The sequence below is a fragment of the Antechinus flavipes genome, chromosome 6, assembly GCF_016432865.1.
Source record: "Antechinus flavipes isolate AdamAnt ecotype Samford, QLD, Australia chromosome 6, AdamAnt_v2, whole genome shotgun sequence".
Taxonomy (NCBI): domain Eukaryota; kingdom Metazoa; phylum Chordata; class Mammalia; order Dasyuromorphia; family Dasyuridae; genus Antechinus; species Antechinus flavipes.
This window is the reverse complement of record NC_067403.1, coordinates 183,299,333-183,320,414: the sequence shown is the minus strand read 5'-3', so window position 1 is coordinate 183,320,414 and position 21,082 is coordinate 183,299,333. Positions and strand designations below refer to the sequence as shown.

The following is a 21,082-nucleotide window of genomic DNA, read 5'->3' as shown; positions in this document are numbered from 1 at the left end:
CTTAGGCTCCCTTGGACTAAATCTCCATGCTACTGGCCAGTCGGCTCCAAACCCTTCCCCAGAGGAGCTGAATTCTGCCAAGTTTTCTAATGGCCTTTGTCCACTGCAGGCTCTCCCCTTATGGCTCCCCCCATGGTCTAGTTTCCTTCCATGTGCTGTCTCTCTCTTTAGCATGAAAGCTCCTGGAGGGCAGACTTGGATTGGGGTGTTAGTGTAGAGAGGATGAGCCCACGTACTTGGGAGGGACTGCTGGGAAGGGACCGTCTTTAGGGGGAGACTGAGTGGGATGCTCAGAGATGGAGGTCTGGGAGTCATCGCCATAAAGCTTTGGGAGCAAGGGATCTTCGAGGGTGAAAATAGGAAGAGAAAGGAGGGTAGAGAAGGAAGGAGAATCATCTGCCCCAAAAGCCCTGCAGGAAAGGCAGAAGTCATGATTGGGGGGGGGGTGATGCTATCAAAAATGGAAGGATGCTGGGGGCTGGGGCTGGAACAGGTGTGAGGGGGGTGATCCCAGGGGCTGAGCTGGGGTTGAAACAGGGCAGGGGGATGATCCCAGGGGCTAGTTGGAACAGGGCAGAGGGGTGATCCTAGGGGGCGGGGGCCGGGGCTGGAACAGGGCAGAGGGGTGATCCTAGGGGGCAGGGGCCGGGGCTGGAACAGGGCAGAGGGGTGATCCTAGGGGGCGGGGGCTGGGGCTGGAACAGGGCAAGGGGGTGATGCTTGGGGACTGGACCTAAGTTCAGAAGGCCTCAGTTCAACTCTTTCGGACCCTTCCTAGCTATATAACCAAAGGTTGTGCTGGGAAATGTTTCATCTGCATTTCTTTTCCCCATTGCTTACTGAGATCTAGACAATCAACAAAAATAAAGTCTTGATTTAAAGATGAGTTGTAAATGCTCTTATAGAACAGAGGGCAATCAGTGAGACACTACTGAGGTCGAGCACTAACATACCCCCTGTGAAACTTTTGGGGAGACAAGGAACCTTTCTGGGCCATTTCCTTCTCTAAAAGGAGGGAATCTATTCAATGGACAAGATCTCTAAATCTAGGATCTTGCCCCCAGTCTTGACTCCAGTAATCATGTCCTCCCAGAGGAGAAATGAGACATGGAGGGGACAACCGCCCAGGTGAAAAAGGGGCACTGGGGGCAAGGTTGGAGGAGGAGTGCAGGGAGGCTGAAGGACATGGAGGAGGAAGGTAAGAGGGTCAGCTGTGAGGCAAGGTGCTCCCACTGGCCTTCCAAGGACTCTGGACAACATACACAGAAGCACAGACAAGAAATCAAGTTTTCTCCAGTTTATTATTTTTCTCTCCATGGATTCTAAACTGTTTCCCAATGGGCATTTTTTCTTGTTACATTTCCAGCAAACTTTTAATTTTTACTCTGTAGAAGAAACATGAAGTAGGTGGGGAAGAGAATAAACATCACGCATTTAACTTGGACTTTTATTTCTCAAGAGACAGAGGGATTCTACTCATATGAATAAGGGCAATGACCAAAATAAGACAAATGAGATGACAATATGAAAACAGACACTTGGCTAAGCCTCGGATGGATGGGGAAGCTTGAAGGGAATTCTTTCTCCCAAGGAACAGAACGAGCTTATGTGTCAGCATCCATGGCTTTACGTTATAAAAAGAGAAAGAGGCAAAAACCCTGTTTTGTGGGGGGGAAATACCCCAAATTGGGAGACTCTGGATTCTCAATCACAAATGACCTATGACTTTCGTGTTTTTAATCATCCAATCAAATGGAAAGCAAGAACATTTTTAGGTGACTAAGATCAACAACTTAAAGAAGTGGGAAGGCAAGCTCAGGCTCCCTTCTCTGGGCAAGAAAGAAGTTACAAATCATGAGCTTGATAAATCTCAATAAAACAGCCATTGGGAAATGAAGTCAGTTTTGTAAAACATTAGAGAAAAAGTATTTTCTATTGTCTCTTATGAAGTCAGCTTATAAAATCATTTTGTCCTTGTTTCCCCTGACTGGCTCATAGTCTGGGTTTTGCTAAGTGGCTATTCAATGATTGATTAAACTGACCAAAGAGCCTGACCCCACTTTAATGTTTCATTCCTGTTTTGTACTTATTTCCCTTCAGTGATATCTGCTAGAATGCATGGTTTCCTTTTACATGTGAATCAGCTGGGAACAGAAGCTGGGGAAGGAGGACCAGGATTTCTAAACAGAATCCTTTTCCTCAATAGCTCTTGACTACTTTTCTCCTATGGCACTAAAAATGCCAAAATACAATGAGCAAAGGCATTTTGAATCTCTGAAAACACAGGATCATGTTCAGACAAAGAAAAAAAGAAGGGAGAGCTCCTGCTATATGAAAGTACAGGGGTCAGGTTCAGGCAAAGGGAAAAGATAGGATCCTACTATCCTGCTATATGAACACATGATCAGGTTCAAGCAAAGGGGAAAAAAAAAGCTCTTGCTTATGTATGAAAGAATGAAGTCTGTTTTCAGGCAAGGTGAAAGAAAAGGAGAGGTTCTTGCTAAATAAAGTATGGGGTCAGGGGTTCAGGCAAAGGAAAAAGGAAAAAAAAAGGATAGCTCCTGACATTCTGCTATGAACACAAAGGGTAAGATTGAGGCAAAGGAAAAAAAAAAGAGGTTCCTGCTATACTTTATGAATTCTGGAAGTAGGGGATGATCCTATTTGTTCCCTTATGAGGAAATTAGACTGGGTTAGAAGGTAAAGGAGGAATGGATTGGGCTAGGAGGCAAGAGAGGTTCACTAAAGGCTCAATGGCCTCCATGGCCATACAGACTATTATTTCAAGGAGAGAGCAGATATGTACGTTTTGTGATTTTTTAAATCATAAAAAAATGAAGCATAAAATGGTATCCAGTGGATAAAATTAGATCTCAGTGAGGGGTGATGTTATGGAAATGCCTTCCCTTGTCCTCATTTTTTCCTCTGTTTGCTATAAATGTTGTCAAAAGGCCTATAATCAATGGGGTTTATCATCATATTGGGTCAGTTTATCATGAAAAAGACAGGGCTCATCTTTAGTATAATGAGAGCAAGTTAGAAATGCTTCAAACCTACAAAGTTACAAAAATAAATTTCTGCTCCAGGAAATACTGAACACACACAAATTAAGGTCTCTAGAATATTTAAACATGTCACAAGTACTAAGGTCTAAGACAGTCTTATAATCAAATAAAATAGTCAAGGCCAGGTGTGGTGAATACAAAAATACCTATTTGGTGACCTAATCATCTAAGAAACTTAAGTTTTGATGATTTTGATGGAAAAAAAAAGGATTAAAATCCAGGACAAGCTAACCGGACCCTTTTTGGCATTTGTTCTGAAAACAGAACACCCCTTCCCCTGCCTTTGATTCTGATAGGAAATAAAGCAAGAATGTGGAGGAGACTGAATCACAATTATAGATCATACTGGCTCCTTTCTTGCTCAACAAAAGAGAAGCAAGAATGTTTTTATGTGACTAGGAACCATTTACAAAGGTGAAGACCTGCCCCTGGTCTCTTAGCTAGATGAGCTCACAAATGAGAGGCCTGATCAAGCACGTCGAAAAAGGTACATGGAAATGAACTTGGCTTAGGAAAATGTTCAAGAAAATGGATTTTTCTACTGCTTAATGGGTAAAATTCTTGGACTTAAAGTGCTCTATGGTTTCTAAATTTAAAACCAAACTGACAAATTGAAAAACACATTGAGTCATTCAATCAAATGAATCAAAGACACAACAAAACAAACCAGCAAACACCCCACACCACACCACCCCCAAACCCCATATGAAGTCTCCTCTGTTCCTGTAGACAGCATGAAGTATTTTCAATGTCCATTCTGAAAAGATCCTTTTTGCCAGGAAGCTAAAGGGGGGAAAAGAAAAATAAACAAGAAAACAAAATATGAGATGTGAGTGACCCAGGGCAAATGGCATTTCCTGCCCTCTTGTTCCGTCTTCCCCTCCCCCCAGACCAGAAATGGTTATTTCACTTTTACTATATGGACCACAGAATGCAACTCCAGAGAAAAAGTAACCCCTTGTCTGATAGGGCCACAGACGAGATTGTTTTCTTTTTTTCTCAATAATATTTTCTATTTCCGATTAAATGTGAAGATAGTCTTCAACTTTCATTTTTCTAAGATTTTGAGTTCAAAATCTTCCCTTTCTCCCTTCTCTCCACCTCCCCAAATCAGCAAGCAATCTGATACAGGTTATACATGTGCAATCATTTTAAAGATATTTCCAAACTATATTGGATGATTTGCCATCTAGGGAAGGGGGTAGGGAGAAGGCAGGGAAAAATTGGATAACAAAGTTTTGCAAGGGTTAATGTTGAAAAATTATCCATGCATATGTTTTGAAAATTAAAGAAGCTTTAATAAAAAGATATTTCCATATTAGTCATGTTGTGAAAGAAAAATCAGAACAAAAGAGGAAAACCAAAAGAATGAAAAAAAAAAAGCTGAAAATTGTGTGCATCAATCTGCATTTAGTCTCCATAAAGATAGAGTTTAAAATTTCCATCCCAAGTCTATTGAAATCTGATTCTTTTCAATGATTTTTTTTCTCCCTACAGACATAGCCAATTATCATTACTATTAATGAAAGTACAACTTAAAGTCCAGAGGTCTCATATGTAGCTAAGTTAGAAAATCTTATAGAGGTAAGAGAGCTGCTCCAATTAACATTATCTGGAAGTAAAGCTTGCTTCCTCTGTCTCCTTTCTTGGGAAATCACCAAGCAGTTAAAGTAAGCTCTTATTTTGTGCTAACAAATATGATCCCTACTGACACCCTAGGAGATAGATGCTGTTATTATTATCCTCCAATTTTAAAGCTGGGGGAAACCTCAACTAGACAGGGAGATGGCATCTCAAGGTGTGGGATGAGAAATACATAGTCAAATATGGTGAATAGATTAATTTGTTCTACTTAAATATGTTTCTTTGTTCTAAGATTTTGGTTGGGAAGGAGCATCACTGGGATATTTTTTGTTTTGTTTTGTTTTTTAAAGAAGCAACACAAGTTTTGGGTTGAGACTTGAAGAAAAGCTGGGGAAGCCAAGTAGTAATGGAAAGCCATTGGTGTAGAGTGAGTGTGTGTGTGTGTGTGTGTGTGTGTGTGTGTGTGAAGATCTATGCATCAGTTCATGTAAGTCTCTCCAGGCCTTTCTGAAATCATCCTGTTGGTCATTTCTTACAGAACAATAATATTCCATAACATTCATATACCATAAAACTTATTCAGCCATTCTCCAATTGATGGGCATCCACTCAGTTTCCAGTTTCTGGCCACTACAAAGAAGGCTGCCACAAACATTTTTGCACATACAGGTTCCTTTCCCTTCTTTAAGATTTCTTTGGGATATAAGCCCAGTAGTAACACTGCTGGATCAAAGGGGATGCACAGTTTGATAACTTTTTGAGCATAATTCCAAATCGCTCTCCAGAATAGTTGTATATATTCACAATTCCACCAACAATGCATCAATGTCCCAGTTTTCCCGCATCCCCTCCAACATTCCGCTGTATCTTTCCCTGTCTTTCTAGCCAATCTGACAGGTATATAGTGGTATCTCAGAGTTATCTTAATCTGCATTTCTCTAATTAATAATGACTTGGCTGCTGGTCATTTCTTACAGAACAATAATATTCCATAACATTCATATACCATAACTTATTCAGCCATTCTCCAATTGATGGGCAATCCCTCAGTTTCCAGTTTCTGGCCACTACAAAGAGGGCTGCCACATTCTTGCACATACAGGTCCCTTTCCCTTCTTTAAGATCTCTTTGGGATATAAGCCCAGTAGTAACACCACTGGGTCAAAGGGTATGCACAGTTTGAGAGCCCTTTGGGCTCCAGAATGATCCCCTTATCTTTGTTCACACATATCTCCTTGAATGGAATTCTATACTTAGCACTAGGAAAGACAGAGGTTCAAATGCTGCCTCTGCCCCTTACAAAGTGTCTAACTCTGGGGAAGGCATTTAACTCCTGCCGCTGACATCTATAAAATGAGTCATTTGATGTTTTAATCCATTGCTGCACTGAACTTAGGGAATACTGGCATTTTTATTAAATTGGATTATCCTATCCATGTAACGAGTTTTAATGGTCAGTCAACTTGTTTCCTGATGTCACACGTTAACATAGCTCTTGGTTCCTTTCACTCACAGTTCCTGATCTTGCCCGCTCTGGGGCCAGAAAACAAATCCTAGTTTTGGTGTCTTGTCTATGTCAAGGCCCTTTCACATGCTTGAGTTTTTACAAATCTCTTCCCCAGGGAAAATCACTTTCAATAGAAGATCACGTGGCACAAACTCAAATTCCTTCATCATCTCAATCACTCTTCTTGGAAGTTTTCTCTCATATACCAGTGCCATTTCCAAACTGAATCACTACAACCTGAACCCTGCGCTCCAGTGCAGGGACCATAATCTCCCCAGTCCTGAAAGCCAGGGCTCCTTAAACTTTTTCTATTCACAATTGCTTTTCACCTGAGATGTTTTTATATGGCCAGGTATAGATATACAAAAATCAAACATTTGCTAATAAATCATAATTTTGCAACCCTCATATCCAATTAGGAAACCCCATGGGGTTCCCATTCAGAGTTTTAACAAGCTGGGCTGTAAGCTATAACCCACTATCTCATCCTGACAACTCATATAGATCCTGCCTCAGATTTTTTTTCAGACAAACTGCTGCCTAATCAGGCCTTATGGGACATCTTGTACATTTGAAGTCTCTGAACCAAGGTAAAGGACTTTACCTTTATTCCTACTGAAGGCTGTCTTAAATTTATCCCACTTCCCAGTGCTTAACAGTACCTGGCACATAGTAGGTACTTAATGTTGATCAATTGACTGCTGTAGCTCAGCAACTTCCAAACTCATGTATCAGGATCCTTTTACACTCACTAAAATTACAAAGGATCTCTCAAAGAGCTTTTGTTGCTCCAGAGTTATAATTATGATATCATAAATTAAAACATCAATCTTCTTATTAATATGACAAGAGTTTTGACTTCTTGGACTCCCTGAAGGGGGTCTTGGGAAGCTCAGTGTCCCCACTTTGAACCCTGACTCTGGCTCTCCAGGGTGTTTGTGATTCTCCAGCGTTGGCTTGGTAAGATTCTATCCACCCACACCTTTGATTCAGAGGCAGCTGGCCAGCAGGCAAGTAGGCCCTGAGATCCTGTTACTGTCAGTTAAGGTTTCCAATTCTGCTGGAATAAAGAGGGGGATGCATCTAACTGCGTTTCCCTCCCTGGACTCTGGGGCTCATTATCAGTGTCATCCAAAGTACAGAGCAGAAAGGGACCCTGCAGATTTATCTCATCCCAACCCCATCACTAGGCAGATGAGAAACGAAGGACTAGGCGGTCTTTATTGCATGGATGAGCCAGCTCGGGCTGCCTCGAGACCTCACCGGGTCACTGGCCATAGTTATAAAGCATCTACTACAGACCAGAGACTTTGCTAGGCTCCAAGAGAACACGGAGATATCACACTCCATCAGCCCTGCCCAGAAAGAGCCACGGTCTCCAAGTAAGTCTGACATGGGCAGTGACCCAGACCTCCACCCTGGCCTTTAAGTCATGCTGGGATATAAGCGAGGATGCTCTCGCCTGCCCCAGCTTACCCCAAAATGATTCATTTTAGAGGGTGCCCTCTAAAGGGAGCGGAAACCTGCTGGAAAATTGCAGAATTCCACAGTTGGAAGGGCCTATGGAGACCATTTGGGATCTTCTTCCTCTGAAATATTATCTAGCTTGGATCATCTAAAACGAACCTCTGCCATAGGTGTGATCCACGCACACAAGACTCTCACTTATCCGATGCCTGCCAAGTCACCTTGCTGACTCAGGCGCACCATCCATGTCTCCTAAGCTGCTTCCTGGGCTTTTCACTAACAATTAGTTTCAGAACCCAAGGTGGGACTTCACTGAAGCCAGCTGTTGTGGACCATTAAGACCTTTTGGATTTTGGTCAAATCAACGAATGGAGTTGATTAATATGCCTTTATCTCCAAGTCCATTGATAAAATGCTTGAGCACTCCCCAATCACCAGCAGACTCCTGAGACACTTTACTAGACATGAAGTCCACACAGGAATGGCTCTTTGGGCATGGTTATTCACTCAGCTCTAAGTCGTCCAGTCTACACTTTTCCATGTTAGCTACAAAGATGCTATAAAATTCCTACATGGGGTACTAGGAATCGAGTAATACATTGCTTATGGCAGTCTGCCAATAATATATCAATACAATAATTCTATTAACCAAGGAAATGCAAGGATCACGTATGGCTGCTTCCAAATGCTCATAATTTTTAAAAAATGATCTATTATAGAAGGATGCCAGGAATTGATCTAAGGCCCAACCAAACAAAAGATCCATCTTCATCCTTTTTCTTGACAGTTGAGATGGTAATATTGGCTCTGGTCTTGAATTGTGGCAACTTTCATTTTCCATGATTCCTCAAAAGTAATTGAGAATAGCTCAGTAGTAAATTCTATAATTCTTTGAAGGCCTGGTATGAAGCAGTCTTAAAATTATCAAGAGCAGCTAGGAATTTGATCACCATCTTTTTACATATTTAGGGTTTTAATATCCTCAGCTTTCTAGTAGTTTGAAAATCATTTGACTGTTCTCACATGGGCCTTCTCAATGTGGGGGAAGGGAAGAGGAGAAAGGAGGAAATATGGAACTCAAAGTTTTAAAAACAAAATGTTTAAAAACTGGAGAAAATAAGAATATTAAATAAAGAATCATTGATAACAGTGACAAAAGCCAGACAGTAGTTAAAATTAAAATAGTTTGATCCATTGAAAAGAGAGTTGAACTTGGGAATCAGGAAACTTAGTTTTAAATTTCATCTTTTACATGTACAGGTTGTGTGACCATGGACTAATTACACCATCTGAACTTCACTTAATTTCTCTGAAAAAACCAGCGTGACAACAACAACGATGATGACAATTATAATCGATGATATTAATGCTAGGGTTACAGTTAAGAATTGTAGAGGGAAAATCACTTGTAAATCTCAGATCACTTAAAGAGAACTGTGTGCTCTTATCCATCTGAAAAACAGTGGGTCATCCATCCTAAGAGATGGGTAATCCTTCATAGCCACATCAATTTCTTTTCTTCATTGGACCAAACATAACAGCATGATGAGAATTTTTTAGTTTCCCACCTTCTTTTGGAGCCTTAGACCCTATCTTCACTTTGACCATATTAATATCTGTCCTCCTGAAACTGAGCAAACATGTTTTCTCCTGCCTGATACCTGTTATTTATCATCATAGTCTTATTGGCTGTGATTATTGTTTCTACTTTATCCAACAAGTTCTTAATGGCTAGAATCAAGTCTGAGATAAAGGAGCATTGGCTACCTTCTTTAGATTAGGTTATCAGCAAGAGAAATTAAAAAAGAGAGAAAAGAAAAAAGAGAGACAAAATGAGACAACAAAACAGAGAGGGAGAGAGACAAATAAACAGGTTCAGAGAGGGATAAGGACATAGAAAGAAGCAAAGGAAATAAAAATACATAAAGAAAGAAGAGAGACAGCAAAATGAGACAACAAAAGAAAAAAAGAAAGACAGACAGAGCAAAATGAGACAACAAAACGGAGAGGGAGAGAGACAACAAAACAAAAGAGAGCAAAATGAGATAACAAAAGAGAGACAGAGTCAGCAACTGAAAGACAGATAGGGATAGAGAGAGAGCAAGGAAAATAAAAAAAACAAAATAAAAATTTAAAATAAAGGAGAGAGAGCACCAGCCCGAAGTGAGGAGAACTTGAGTTCAAATCTGGCCTCAGACATTTAACAATTCCTAGTTGTGTGACCCTTGGCAACTTAACCCCAATCGCCAAAATAAATAAATGAAAAATTAAAATAAAATAGAGAAGAAGAAGAAGAAGAAGAAGGAGAGAGAAAGAGAGAGAGAGAGAGAGAGAGAGAGACAGACAGACAGACAGACAGCAAAATGAGACAAAAAACCAGAGAAGGAAAGACATAAACAGGTTCAGAGAGTTAGCAGCTGACAAAGAGGGATAGGGACAGAGAGAGAAATGGAGACAGAAAGATAAAAAGAATGTAGAGTAAAGAGGAGAGAAAGAAAAATGAAGATCGATAGCTAAAAAAAAAAAAGGAGACCCAAATTGACAGAAAAAGAAAGAGTGAAAAACAGAGAAGAGAGAAGAGGAAACAGGGAAGGAGAAAAGAGAGACAGAGGAGAGTGAAGGAGAGAGAGGGGCAGGAAAGACAGAGAAAAAGAGGAAGCAAAAAAAAAAAAAAAACTAAGAGGAAGAGAGAGAGACACACAGAAAATGAGAAAAAGCAAGATCACTAAAGTAATGTCTGGACAATCAAAACCTCTACCCATTGCCTCCCCTCAGCATGAAGCCTCTTTGGGGGCTTAGGGGAGGGAGGAATCAATCCCTTCCTGGTTTCCACTCTGATGTCTCTTTGTCTTTATACAAATGCTCCCTGCCAAGATTCTCCTCCATCTAGTTCATGGCTTTCCATGCAGGTGTCTGTTGTCCTGAGACTGCATGGCTGTCCCTACTGCCTTTTTGCAGATGGTGCCTCCAATGGGGTCTTGTTGCTGGGGTAAGCCCCATCCAGCTCACTTCGCAGTGTTCAGAACAAGGAAGCCCATGAGAAAGAATGGTGAGAGCATGGCAGTTACTAGGAACCCAATGATTGGCTTTTAAAAGCTTCGCTGCCATCAGCAGGGTATGACTGACCAAATGACGCCGTATGATTGTGGTGGAGTCGTCCTGTGTGCCATAAGGAAGGACAAATGGGGCAGTGGTCTCTGCAAACTTGGGGAGAGCTCAGTGAACTGGCTCGGGGAGAAGGGGGCAAGCACTTCTCCAGGGACAACAACATCGCTGCAAGACAATGATTGAGGGACTCCTCATGATGAAGGCTGTTCTCCCCAGTTCCTGAGACAGAGAGCCCTGGGCCTTGCAGACATGGCCTGGGAGAGTTTGGTCTTGGCTGTGCTTAGTCAACAGCAGAAATTCTTTTCTTTTAATGGCAGAGGGTGGGTGCTGGGGAAAGGGAAAGAGATCCATGATGATGAAAAAAAAAAAAAAGATCACTGAAGTATTTAAAAAAACGCACAAAAGGGGAAACTGACAAGCCAGAGAGCTTTGGGCCCAGCGAGACATCTGAAAGCTGGGGAGGCCAGACACTCCTCCACCCTTTATAAGCCCCCTGGTGCCAGGAGCTGCCCCTGGGTACCACTGGATTCTGAGCTCCACTCACTGTGACAGGGCCCAGCTGGCCAAGGATGAGGAGCTCCTGCATCCCGCCCAGCCCTCAGCCCCACCGGAGCTCATAGTACTCACCACATATGCAGGTCACTCCTGGGAACAAGCCTGGACGAGGAGGGCAGGGGTAGGGGACAGGTAGCAGAGCCTGGCTGGCTGCGCAAGGCGGAGCGGCGAAGAGGCTGCCGTGAGAGGCACAGAAGCCGAGTCCCTGCACAGGCACCAGTGCCTGTCCGCAGCTGCTGCTCTGGGGGTCCTCGGGGCCTGGGCAGCGGAGCAGATTGGCAGGGACGTGATAGATGGGGGTCAAAGCCACGGCCGCTGGAAGGGGCTGTTCCTCACAAGACGTTATCCCTTGGTAGGTCTGGGTGACGGAACTGCCATTGCCGCTGCAGTAGTGGTAGACACACCATGAATGGTAAGGATAGAAGTGGTGGTAAGAGTGAGCCCAAGCCTGGGACGTCTGGGACCCCTGGGAGGTGGTCTGGGGGGTGGTCTGGGAGGAGCCATTGCAGCAGCCCCCAGGCATGTTCTCAGGCTGCTGCTGCTGCTGCAAGACGGGGCACACCCCTGAGGACACTGGGGCCAGCTGGTCTGGGGGCTCAGGCTGGTGAGGAGCTGGGGGCGGACTGGCCAGTGGCTCAGAGGGGTCAGAGCAGCCGGACTGTGCGGCAACAGCCACCTGGTCTGGGGAGGTGGTGCTTGGGGGCTGGATACTTTTAGCACCGTCCAGGAGCATCTTGTGGTCTGGGGAGACGAAGCCTGAGAATTCTGCCTGGGCAGCAGAATGAAGGCTGGCTTCCCTAGGGAAGTTGGCAGCTGTTAAAAGGGGCGTGGCCTGAAGGGCATCTGCCAGGGAAGCAAGAGAGGCTTTGGCAGTCTGGGGGGAGAGGCCTGGAACTCCGGGGAGGGTCCCCTCAGACCAGCTTCTCTTCCTTAGGCTCTCAGGCGGGCTTCTCCCGCCCATGTCCATGGGGCTCTCCTGCTTCCCAGCCATGCCTCTGGCAGTTGGAGGGCTGTCCTTGGGAAGGCCCTGCAGCAGGAACAGGCAGCTAGGGCCTAGAAAGCCCTGCGCAGGCCCACTGGGGGACCTCGGCCTTGTCTGGCTCAGACAGGGATGGGGGATGGGGTCTGGAGGGCCTCCCCCATCTGTTGTCTTCTCCCTAGGACGAGCAAACCGAGACCTTGAGAGGCAAGTGAGTGTCATGCTACACACACACTTCTCTTCTGACAGCATATACACACACGTATACACCAATGTGCACGTCTACCATGTACTCACACCCTACATCTATATGTATGTGCGTACGTACATACATGCACATCTATGTAGGCACACATATATTATATTCACATAAATACGTAGATGCTATATACATCATACACACATATACCTTGTCCATATATATTATGCACTCAAGCTAGGTACATAGATTCACTCACTCTTCACACATACAGACATAAACATTGAGAGGCTGGGGGAAGGAGAGAGAGGCCCTTGACAAGGAATCTTCTGAGAAGGGGTAGGTTTGAAAAATTATCATGTAATCCCAAAATGCTGAAGGATACTTGGAAACACATCACGTAATTATCATCTGAAGAAACTAGGGAGCTTTAGCTTTGAGATAACCAAGAAGAACATGATGACTCTGGCTCCCAGGGCCATAATATACAGAACCAAAAGGAACATGACATCTCTGGTTTTTAGGATTTGTGGAGTCATGATGTGGCAAAGTGTTTGGGTTTGGCAGAATGAGGCTAATGAGTCTAAGCTATAGATTTTGGTTCCGTTTAAAAATCACAATGGGAAAAAAAGAAATTTCTTTTAAAAATTAAATTAAAAAAAGATCACAACGAGCCTCTTGGGCAGAAAGTGAGTTATGGAAGCAGAAGCTGGATAACCAGTACTATAGAACTGGTTCATACTATAGAAGGGACTCTTACTTAGACACTAAGAGTTATAGAAGTCTGGGGTCTGTCTGTAGAAGTTTGCTTTTATCTTTGTACCTTGTATCGTGAAGGGGCTCCTTTGGCTCCTTGGTTTTCTCAACCTCGGTAATGAGAAGGTCATCTATCTGTGGAGAGACCAAGCAAACCAAAATGGAGGTCACAATATCAATAACCTTCTGGTAAGCTCTGTTTTAGTTTTAGCTATGGATCCCCCTTGCCCACTGCCAACCCCCAATGTCTCACACACACACACACATGCCCATAAGCAGCTCCTTCAATGACCCCATCACCCCAGCAAGGAGAAGCGGCCTTGTCATTCTCAGCTCCCCAGTGTGTCTCACACAAGTGCTCCCTTCCCCAGCATCTTGAGTTGCACCCTGTTGAATTTTAGCCTCCACAGGGGTTCCGTCCTCTCTTCACTATGGTCTAGCCTCACTCACCCACCAGAGTGATTATCTAGTGCACATCCGACGACATCATCAGGGGTCTCTATTACCTCAAGAATCAAAACCAAATTCCTCTTTTTACCCACCAAAAATCACAAGGTGGCTCTAATTTTTTTTTATAGCTTTTAAAACTTTATTCCTTCCATGTGGCCTAATAGCAGCTTCTTAAATCTGACTCTCCATTTGATAAAACATCTATACCAGGAACTTCCTTCCTCTTTACTCCACACCAATGGCTTCCCCAAGACCTGCTTTCTGCAGGCTCTTCCAGTCCTTTCACAGATGCTTTCCTTACCATCCACTTTGTCTTTCATACACCTGAGTTATTTATATGTTTCTCCCATTACAAAGTGGGGCTGTACTTTGCTTGGTTCTGCCCTCAGTATGGTACCCGGCCCCAAACAGATGCTGAATAACCCTTTGCTTACTGATGAAATCACCAAGTCCCTCAATTCTTGTTAAGCTGTTTCCCAATCAAGATTAATGAAGTCTATGATATGGATCCCTTCTCCGAATCATGGTTTAAAAGCACAATAGAATATAGAGAATTATAAAGAAAATTTATTCAATGAAAACACAATAATTCATGGAGTCTGGTTTAAGAATTTCAACATTAGATAGTCCCTGAGTTCCATTCTAGCATGAAATCTAGGAACATCCTAAACAGCACTTTTATTCCCAGTAGGATCAAGTCAGAACACCAAAACATTTGTGCTGAAGGCATAAGTAAACCTGGTGTCACACTAGACCCTCATCAGTTCCCTTTGTTTACTCACACCACCTCTCCAGCTGGAAATCTCCCTAGTCCCTTGGGGGCTCTGCTGAACTGCACAGTTCATGTTATTAATGGGATTTATTCATCAAATATGGTGAACCCCCATAAGAGGACTGGTCACTTTGGTCTGCAACAGGAATGCCCTTTCCCAGTTTCATCTTTGTTATCTGGATGGGTCAGCTCAGTCCTGAAACCCACTGAATTCAATTCAAATTCTAGCCCTAACTGAAACCCAGTGAGGAGCCAACTTGGAACTCCACCCACGAGCCCCCTTCAGCTTGTAGCCAAAGCCCCCTATTATAAAAGAGCCAAACTAAAACCCTCTCTTTGCAGAATTTCCAAACATGCCAGCTATACCATGCTTGGCAACCAAGGGTCTCTGCCCACTGGAATACTGTTTCCAGTACCTCTTTACTCTCACTTATTTCCTTAATTAGACTTGAACCTTACTTCCAATCCCCATAATAAACCTCTCTTATCAATCTAGGTTTTCGGGTTTGTAAATTCCTTTATAGAGAATCTATGCTTGTGCCAAATCCCAAGGGGTTGCAGGGGAGACAAACCTCTCCATTTGATTCCTTGAATCCCAAACCTGCCACTACACTTCACTTAATTTCCTGACCACCAGAAACCCCAATTTCATTTGGGTTCCCCAAATCTAAACTTCATCAAGTTTACATACAACATGTTAGTTTCAAAGCTGTCCCACTTGTTTGGGTCTCCTTTTCTGAGCTCCCTAAGACCTAAGTCGTCTCTTTGTTCCTCTAACACCCCTTATTAGAATTAGAACTATTGGAGCAGGAGCCTCTCAAAGGTCTTTCTGCCCCCCACCAATATTGGGAAATTCTGCATAGGCTTGAACATATCACACTTCTCAACTCAAATGTCCTCAGTGACTCCTGATTGCTTCTTGATCTTCCAGTAATACCAGTCTCCTGACACACTGTTCCTCGTTTTCTCTCCAACTCTGACCTTGGCCACTCCTTTTTTTGAGATCATCATCTAAGTGAGTTGGGTGTTCCTCAAGTCAATACCCTGTATCTAGGTCTTTTTACATCTTTTCTAAGGGGACTTTTCTTTCCTAGATCTTTATTTCCAACTCAAATCTCACACCAAAGCTAGTCAGACTACCTCACTAAGTGCCTACTGGATATGTCAAATATGTACAAAACATCATCTTTTTTCTTTTCATTTTAATTTATTTTCAATTCCAAATCCTCTCCCTTCCTTCACCCTGTCCAGCCACTGAGAAAGAAAAATTCAAATATTACATATAGAAAATCATACAAATATATTTCCACATTAGTCATGTTCACATCCTCCTCCCTCCCCCCTCCAAACCTTCCCACCCACTATGTAATATGCATGAATGTGCACATATATACACACTCACAGAAGTTTGGTACAGAAATACTTTTTTCCACTGGGAAACAGAAAAGATTTTGGAAAAGGGATGTGGGGATAAAAATGCAGGTGGATCCATAAAGAGAATACATAGAAGCAAAATAAATTCCAACCTAATAAAGTTAATCTTGAAGCAGGATTTAAGAGGGAAAACGTTTCTAAAAATGTGATTGGCACATCTGAGAGGGAGAAAAGAAAGGCAAGATTTTAGAAACATGGTATTGAGCACGTATAGTGCATCGAGCTCTAAGAGTACCAAAAGACAAATACTAATTACACACCAGTCTTACTACCTCTTTTTTGTAAAGAGAATAGGAAACAAAGAGAAGATAAATCATAAAAGAACAGGATGGAGAGAAAATATAAAATTTTAACACTGACTGTCAATGGGACAAATATACTAATGTAATGGAAGAGGAAAACAATGGATGAGAAAGGGACAACAACATGAAGCAATAAGTACCATAATGATTCACACACAGTTAAAACAAGGATTGAAGGAGAATTTGTTGTTTTTCTTTAGAAATAAATAAAAATAAGGTTAACAGTCATGATCTTAGGAGAGGAATCAGCAAAAAGAGACTTATTTTAAAGATTAATAGGGAAATGACTTTAAAGAAAATAAATTAGTATCAATATTCAACAAATTCCCCAAATGATATAATATCCAAATACTTAAAGGAAAAACTAAACAGGCTATAAGGGAAAATAGTAAAACTATTAATATTTCAGGACCTAAATATACCCTTTTCAAATTTTGATAAATGAGATAATATATGAACAATTTTTTAAAACTTTAAAGTGTCATATAAATACTTTATTATTGTTAAGTCATTTCAGTTATGTCCAACTCCTTGTGAGCCCATTTAGGATTTTCTTGTCAAAGATACTGGAGTTGGTTTGCCATTTCCTTCTACAGATCATTTGATGAGAAAACTGAGGCAAAGAGGGTTAAGTGCCTTGTCCAGGCTAATCCAGCTAGTAAGTATCTCTGGTCAGATTTGAACTCAGGAAGATGGGTCTTCCTAACTACAGGCCCCGCGTTTTATATACTGTGTCATCTAACTACCATAAAAATACTATTATTAACACAAATCTAAAAAAGGCCACAAAGAAATAAATTAAGGACTTGAATAGAATTTAAGAAAAGTTAAGATATGATAAATCTTTGATGATTACTGAATAGTTAATTAATTATTGAATAGAAGTATGCTCATTTATGTATGAAACCTTTACAAAAACTGACAATATATTAGGGCATAAAAGACTCATGAAAATGCAGAAATAGTAAACATATACTTTTCTGATCACAATGCAATAAAAACAGATTAATCCAAACAAATTAAGAGATCAAACAAATCATAATACCAAAAGATAATTTCATCAGAAGCACCACCTCATATATAATGAGAAAACAATATACCAAAATGTTTGGGAATGTGACCAAAGAGGTCTTTGAGGAAATTTTAAATCTCTAAATATGTTCCTCAACAAAGGGGAAAAAGAAAAGATCAATAAACTGAGAATGCAAAAAACAAAACAAAACAAAACAAAAAATTTAAAAACCAAATCATAGACAATGAAATAGAAATTCTGAAAAGCAAATAAGAGATTAACAAAATCTAAAATCTCATTTTGCAAATAACTAAAATTAGAGAATTTATTTTGGAACCAAAAAATAAAAGAGAAAAAATAGATTACCAATACCAAAATGAAAATTAATTTATATTGAATGAAAACAAAGAATAAAAGAATAAAGAGACTATTTTGCTCAATTATATGCCAATTAAAATGACACCTTATTGGATGCATATTTACAAGAATGTAAAATATCAAGAATAAAGATAAAGAAATAAAGAACCTAAATAACCCAATCTCAGAAAAGATGAATGAGCTAAAAATGAACTATCAAGAATAAAGATCAAGAAATAAAGAATCTAAATAACCAATCTCAGAAAAGATGAATGAGCTAAAAATGAACTTGATTAAACTGAAATCTTAGAATTAAAATTTTAAAAACTCTTGTGTGCGCACGTGCGCACGCACACACACACACACACACTCCTATCTTTTCAGTCTCCCAAACTCAGCGGGTCTTCAAGTTCACATTCTCCCTCTGTCCTCACATGGCAACTCAGTTGCTAAATCATATATCCCAACCTTTTAATTCCCCATACACCCATCAAAGAGTTGTTCTCCAAGCCCAGGTGTGAACAACCATGTCAGTCCCTAGTTAGTCAAGGTATACTCTGGTGACCTCCCTTCTCTCTCTGATGGCTCCAGTGTCAAATACATATTCTGTCTGGCATTCACAACTGAATTCATGCTACCTTTTTCCAGCCTCCTCATTCAGTAAGGTCTTGATGAGTGGGAACAATGAGTCCCTCTAAGAAGTACATGTATTTGAATTCATACTATATTCAATTGTCATTAAGTAAAATATGGGAATTGGTTCCAGCTCCCTGGAAATAGACAATGCAAAATTCAACAGTGCAACCATATCAAGAAATGCTCACTCATTTGGACCATTTTATATATTTTTCCTTTTCTTTTTTTTTCTTTAAAGGACAACTGGCCCTTCTGGCTAAGTCCTCAAAGACCACTTCCATTTCAAGAATTCGTGATTTCTTAGAGACTCAGAGCATGTGCTCTCTGGTCCAATAAAAGTTCTTTTCTGCTCCCTCTAAGCACGAGCACCTCCCTAGCCAGCTCCTGACAACTGTCTATTTATTGCAAATATGTTATGTGTATGTTCTTACATTACAGTATTTTCTAGTTTTTTAATATCCTGTTGCTCAATACAGTGCCTGAATGGATTATGACAGGCTGGGTCGTGACAAAGTAGAAATGAACTAGTGAAGAACATAAAAATGGCTCCACTATAGGTTTTTAAAAATTAAGTCATTCTGTGGGAATGGAGTGTAGAAAACAACATAGCAGTTTCACTTTTTGTTTTCTTTCTCATTTTTCCTTTTTTGATCTGATTTTTCTTGTATAGTAAGATAATTGAATATATATGTATGCATACATTGCATTTAACACATTTTTTACTACGTTTAACATATATTGGATTACTTGCCATCTAGGGGAGAGGGTGCGAAAATTGGAACAAAAGGTTTTGCAGGGGTCAATGTTTTGAAAGGGTTATGTTTTGAAAATAAAAAGCTTTAATCAAAAAACAAAAATTAAGTCATTATTCCCTCCTCTGGTTTCACATTTGGACCTGTATGGAACTTAGCTATGCAATACCACTGTGGACATGGCTGTGCAACCAAGAAGGGCTGGATACTGCAGGACCACAGATTAACATAAAGAGACACAAAACTAAGCCCTTCAATATATTACATTTGATAAAAGGGAGATCCAGGGGAAGTTGGAAACTTGACTAAGATCATCCAGTGCGACTTGTAAACTTAATTTTTTTTTCCTTTTTCTATTGCCTTTTTTTTCTGGTCACTTTAAAAAAAACATGCATTTCTTTATGAAAAATCAGAACAAAAGAGAAAAACTGCAAGAGGAAAAGAAAAAAGAAAAAGAAAAAATAAGTGAACATAGCATGAGTGGATTTACATTCAGTTTCCATAGTTTTCTCTCTGGATGCAGATAAGTTTAATCTTTTGACCTCATTCTTTACATTTGCCAGAACATCAGCCTACCTCCTGTACAAATGAAGAATGACTTCCGATCTAGAAAGCACTAGCCAGTTGGACTAATAATTCAGTTTTGTCAAGAAAGAGTGAAGAGTTCCTCACTCTTCCCCTACCCCCACTTTTCTTAAGTTCTGCAGCAGGAAGCAGTTGGTGCTAATTTTATTCAAAGGGTAATTTTATTTAAATTATGAAAAAAGAAATGCAGCCTGATGATACTTTTCAATTTACTTTAGTTACCAACAAAGTGCTCTGATGTATGATCTAATGCTGGGTACTTCAAAACCAGATAAACGACACAGGTGTTACCCTTGGGAAGCTTAAAAGTCCAACATCGGGAGAGATGAGCACAAAAATAACTTAGACAAGGGATGAGTTAGGTGCAGAACAGAAACCCAGGAAAAGTGTTGGGAGAAACAGAGGAAGGGCAGAAGTAGGAACTTTGTGGGGGAGACATCGATCGAGACTTGAAGACATCCTTACCTTTGCTTTTTTGTGACTTGGCAGGTCAGGACTTTCTATCTGCTCTTGGTGGCTTTCACAAAGAGCGAAAGCAAAAGATCTTTTTTTAGAGACAGCTGGATCTTTGTGGGGTAAGACCAAAAGAGATGGTGATTCCCTGCAACAGGTCTCCAGTTTTCTGGCAACCATGCTGGGCTTCATCTTATGAATGACCCTGATTTCCTGGCAGGCCCTTTCTGAATTGGAGAACATTTGACAGGTGAAAAGGGAAACATTACAGCTTCCCATTTTGGCACAGGAGACTTTCAGGTACTGTATGGTCTTCATGACTTTCATGATATGGGCCATTTTCCCCAGATCTTTCCGGGAAGCCAAAGTTAGGTTTTGCAACAACTCGGAAAACTGGTTATAATTATGCTCAAGTTCAGAAAGAGTCGTGCCATAATTTACTGACATGGTGTAAGGCATGAGGTCCACATATGTGGCGATAGGTGGATTGGATTGTTCAAGGAGTGTCCTTATTTCGGAGAGTTCTGTGAGTTCTCTAGACAGCAGCTGGAGGGCATATGAGGAGTTGGCCCCTTCTGGGTACTCGCAGATAACAGCTGCCTCATCCTTGAGTTCCAGGATAGCTACCTCCACTGCCTCCCACAAGCAGGTTGCCACATTCTCTTTTAGCAATGAAAAGGAAGCATTTTTTTCTTGGTTTTCTATCAGCTCTGGAAGGAGAGACAAATCAAACCATAGCATTCCCCGGAATCTTGGTTTGTTCAGCTTTTTGGCCTTGACATTTTTCAGGAAGTGAATTGTTTCAGCAAGCATGACCATTTCTATGTACATCTCAACAGTTTCAGGCTTCAGGATGACTACCTGATGGCTATGCTTATTGAACACATCCAGCACATTGTCTTCGGTAATCAAGAGGCTGTCCACAGGGGCCTCCTGCAGAATCTGAAAGCGCTTCTTTAAGGTCTCTAGGTGGCTTGTGCATCTCACTGTAAGTTCCTCTAACTGTTTCAGGTCAGCAGATTCCGCTTGGTCTAATATTTCTCCAACGCAGCAAATATCTGGGAGAGAGAAGAGAGAATCACTAAATCTGAAACTTCCCTTTCCAAGCC

General features: G+C 41.3%; 1 protein-coding gene across 1 annotated transcript in view; it reads right to left on the bottom strand.

Annotated features, from left to right (window-relative positions):
* Window positions 1–1,282: 1,282 nt before the first annotated feature.
* Window positions 1,283–21,082, bottom strand: part of TEX15 (testis expressed 15, meiosis and synapsis associated) — a 42,577-nt gene continuing 22,777 nt past the window's right edge. The window contains exons 7-10 of the mRNA XM_051966731.1: window positions 19,986–21,031; window positions 13,288–13,355; window positions 11,359–11,669; window positions 1,283–3,848 (exon numbers count right to left, since the gene is read on the bottom strand). Coding sequence (XP_051822691.1) covers window positions 3,811–3,848; window positions 11,359–11,669; window positions 13,288–13,355; window positions 19,986–21,031 — 1,463 coding nt within the window. The 3' untranslated portion in view covers window positions 1,283–3,810. The remainder of the gene's footprint in view (window positions 3,849–11,358; window positions 11,670–13,287; window positions 13,356–19,985; window positions 21,032–21,082) is intronic.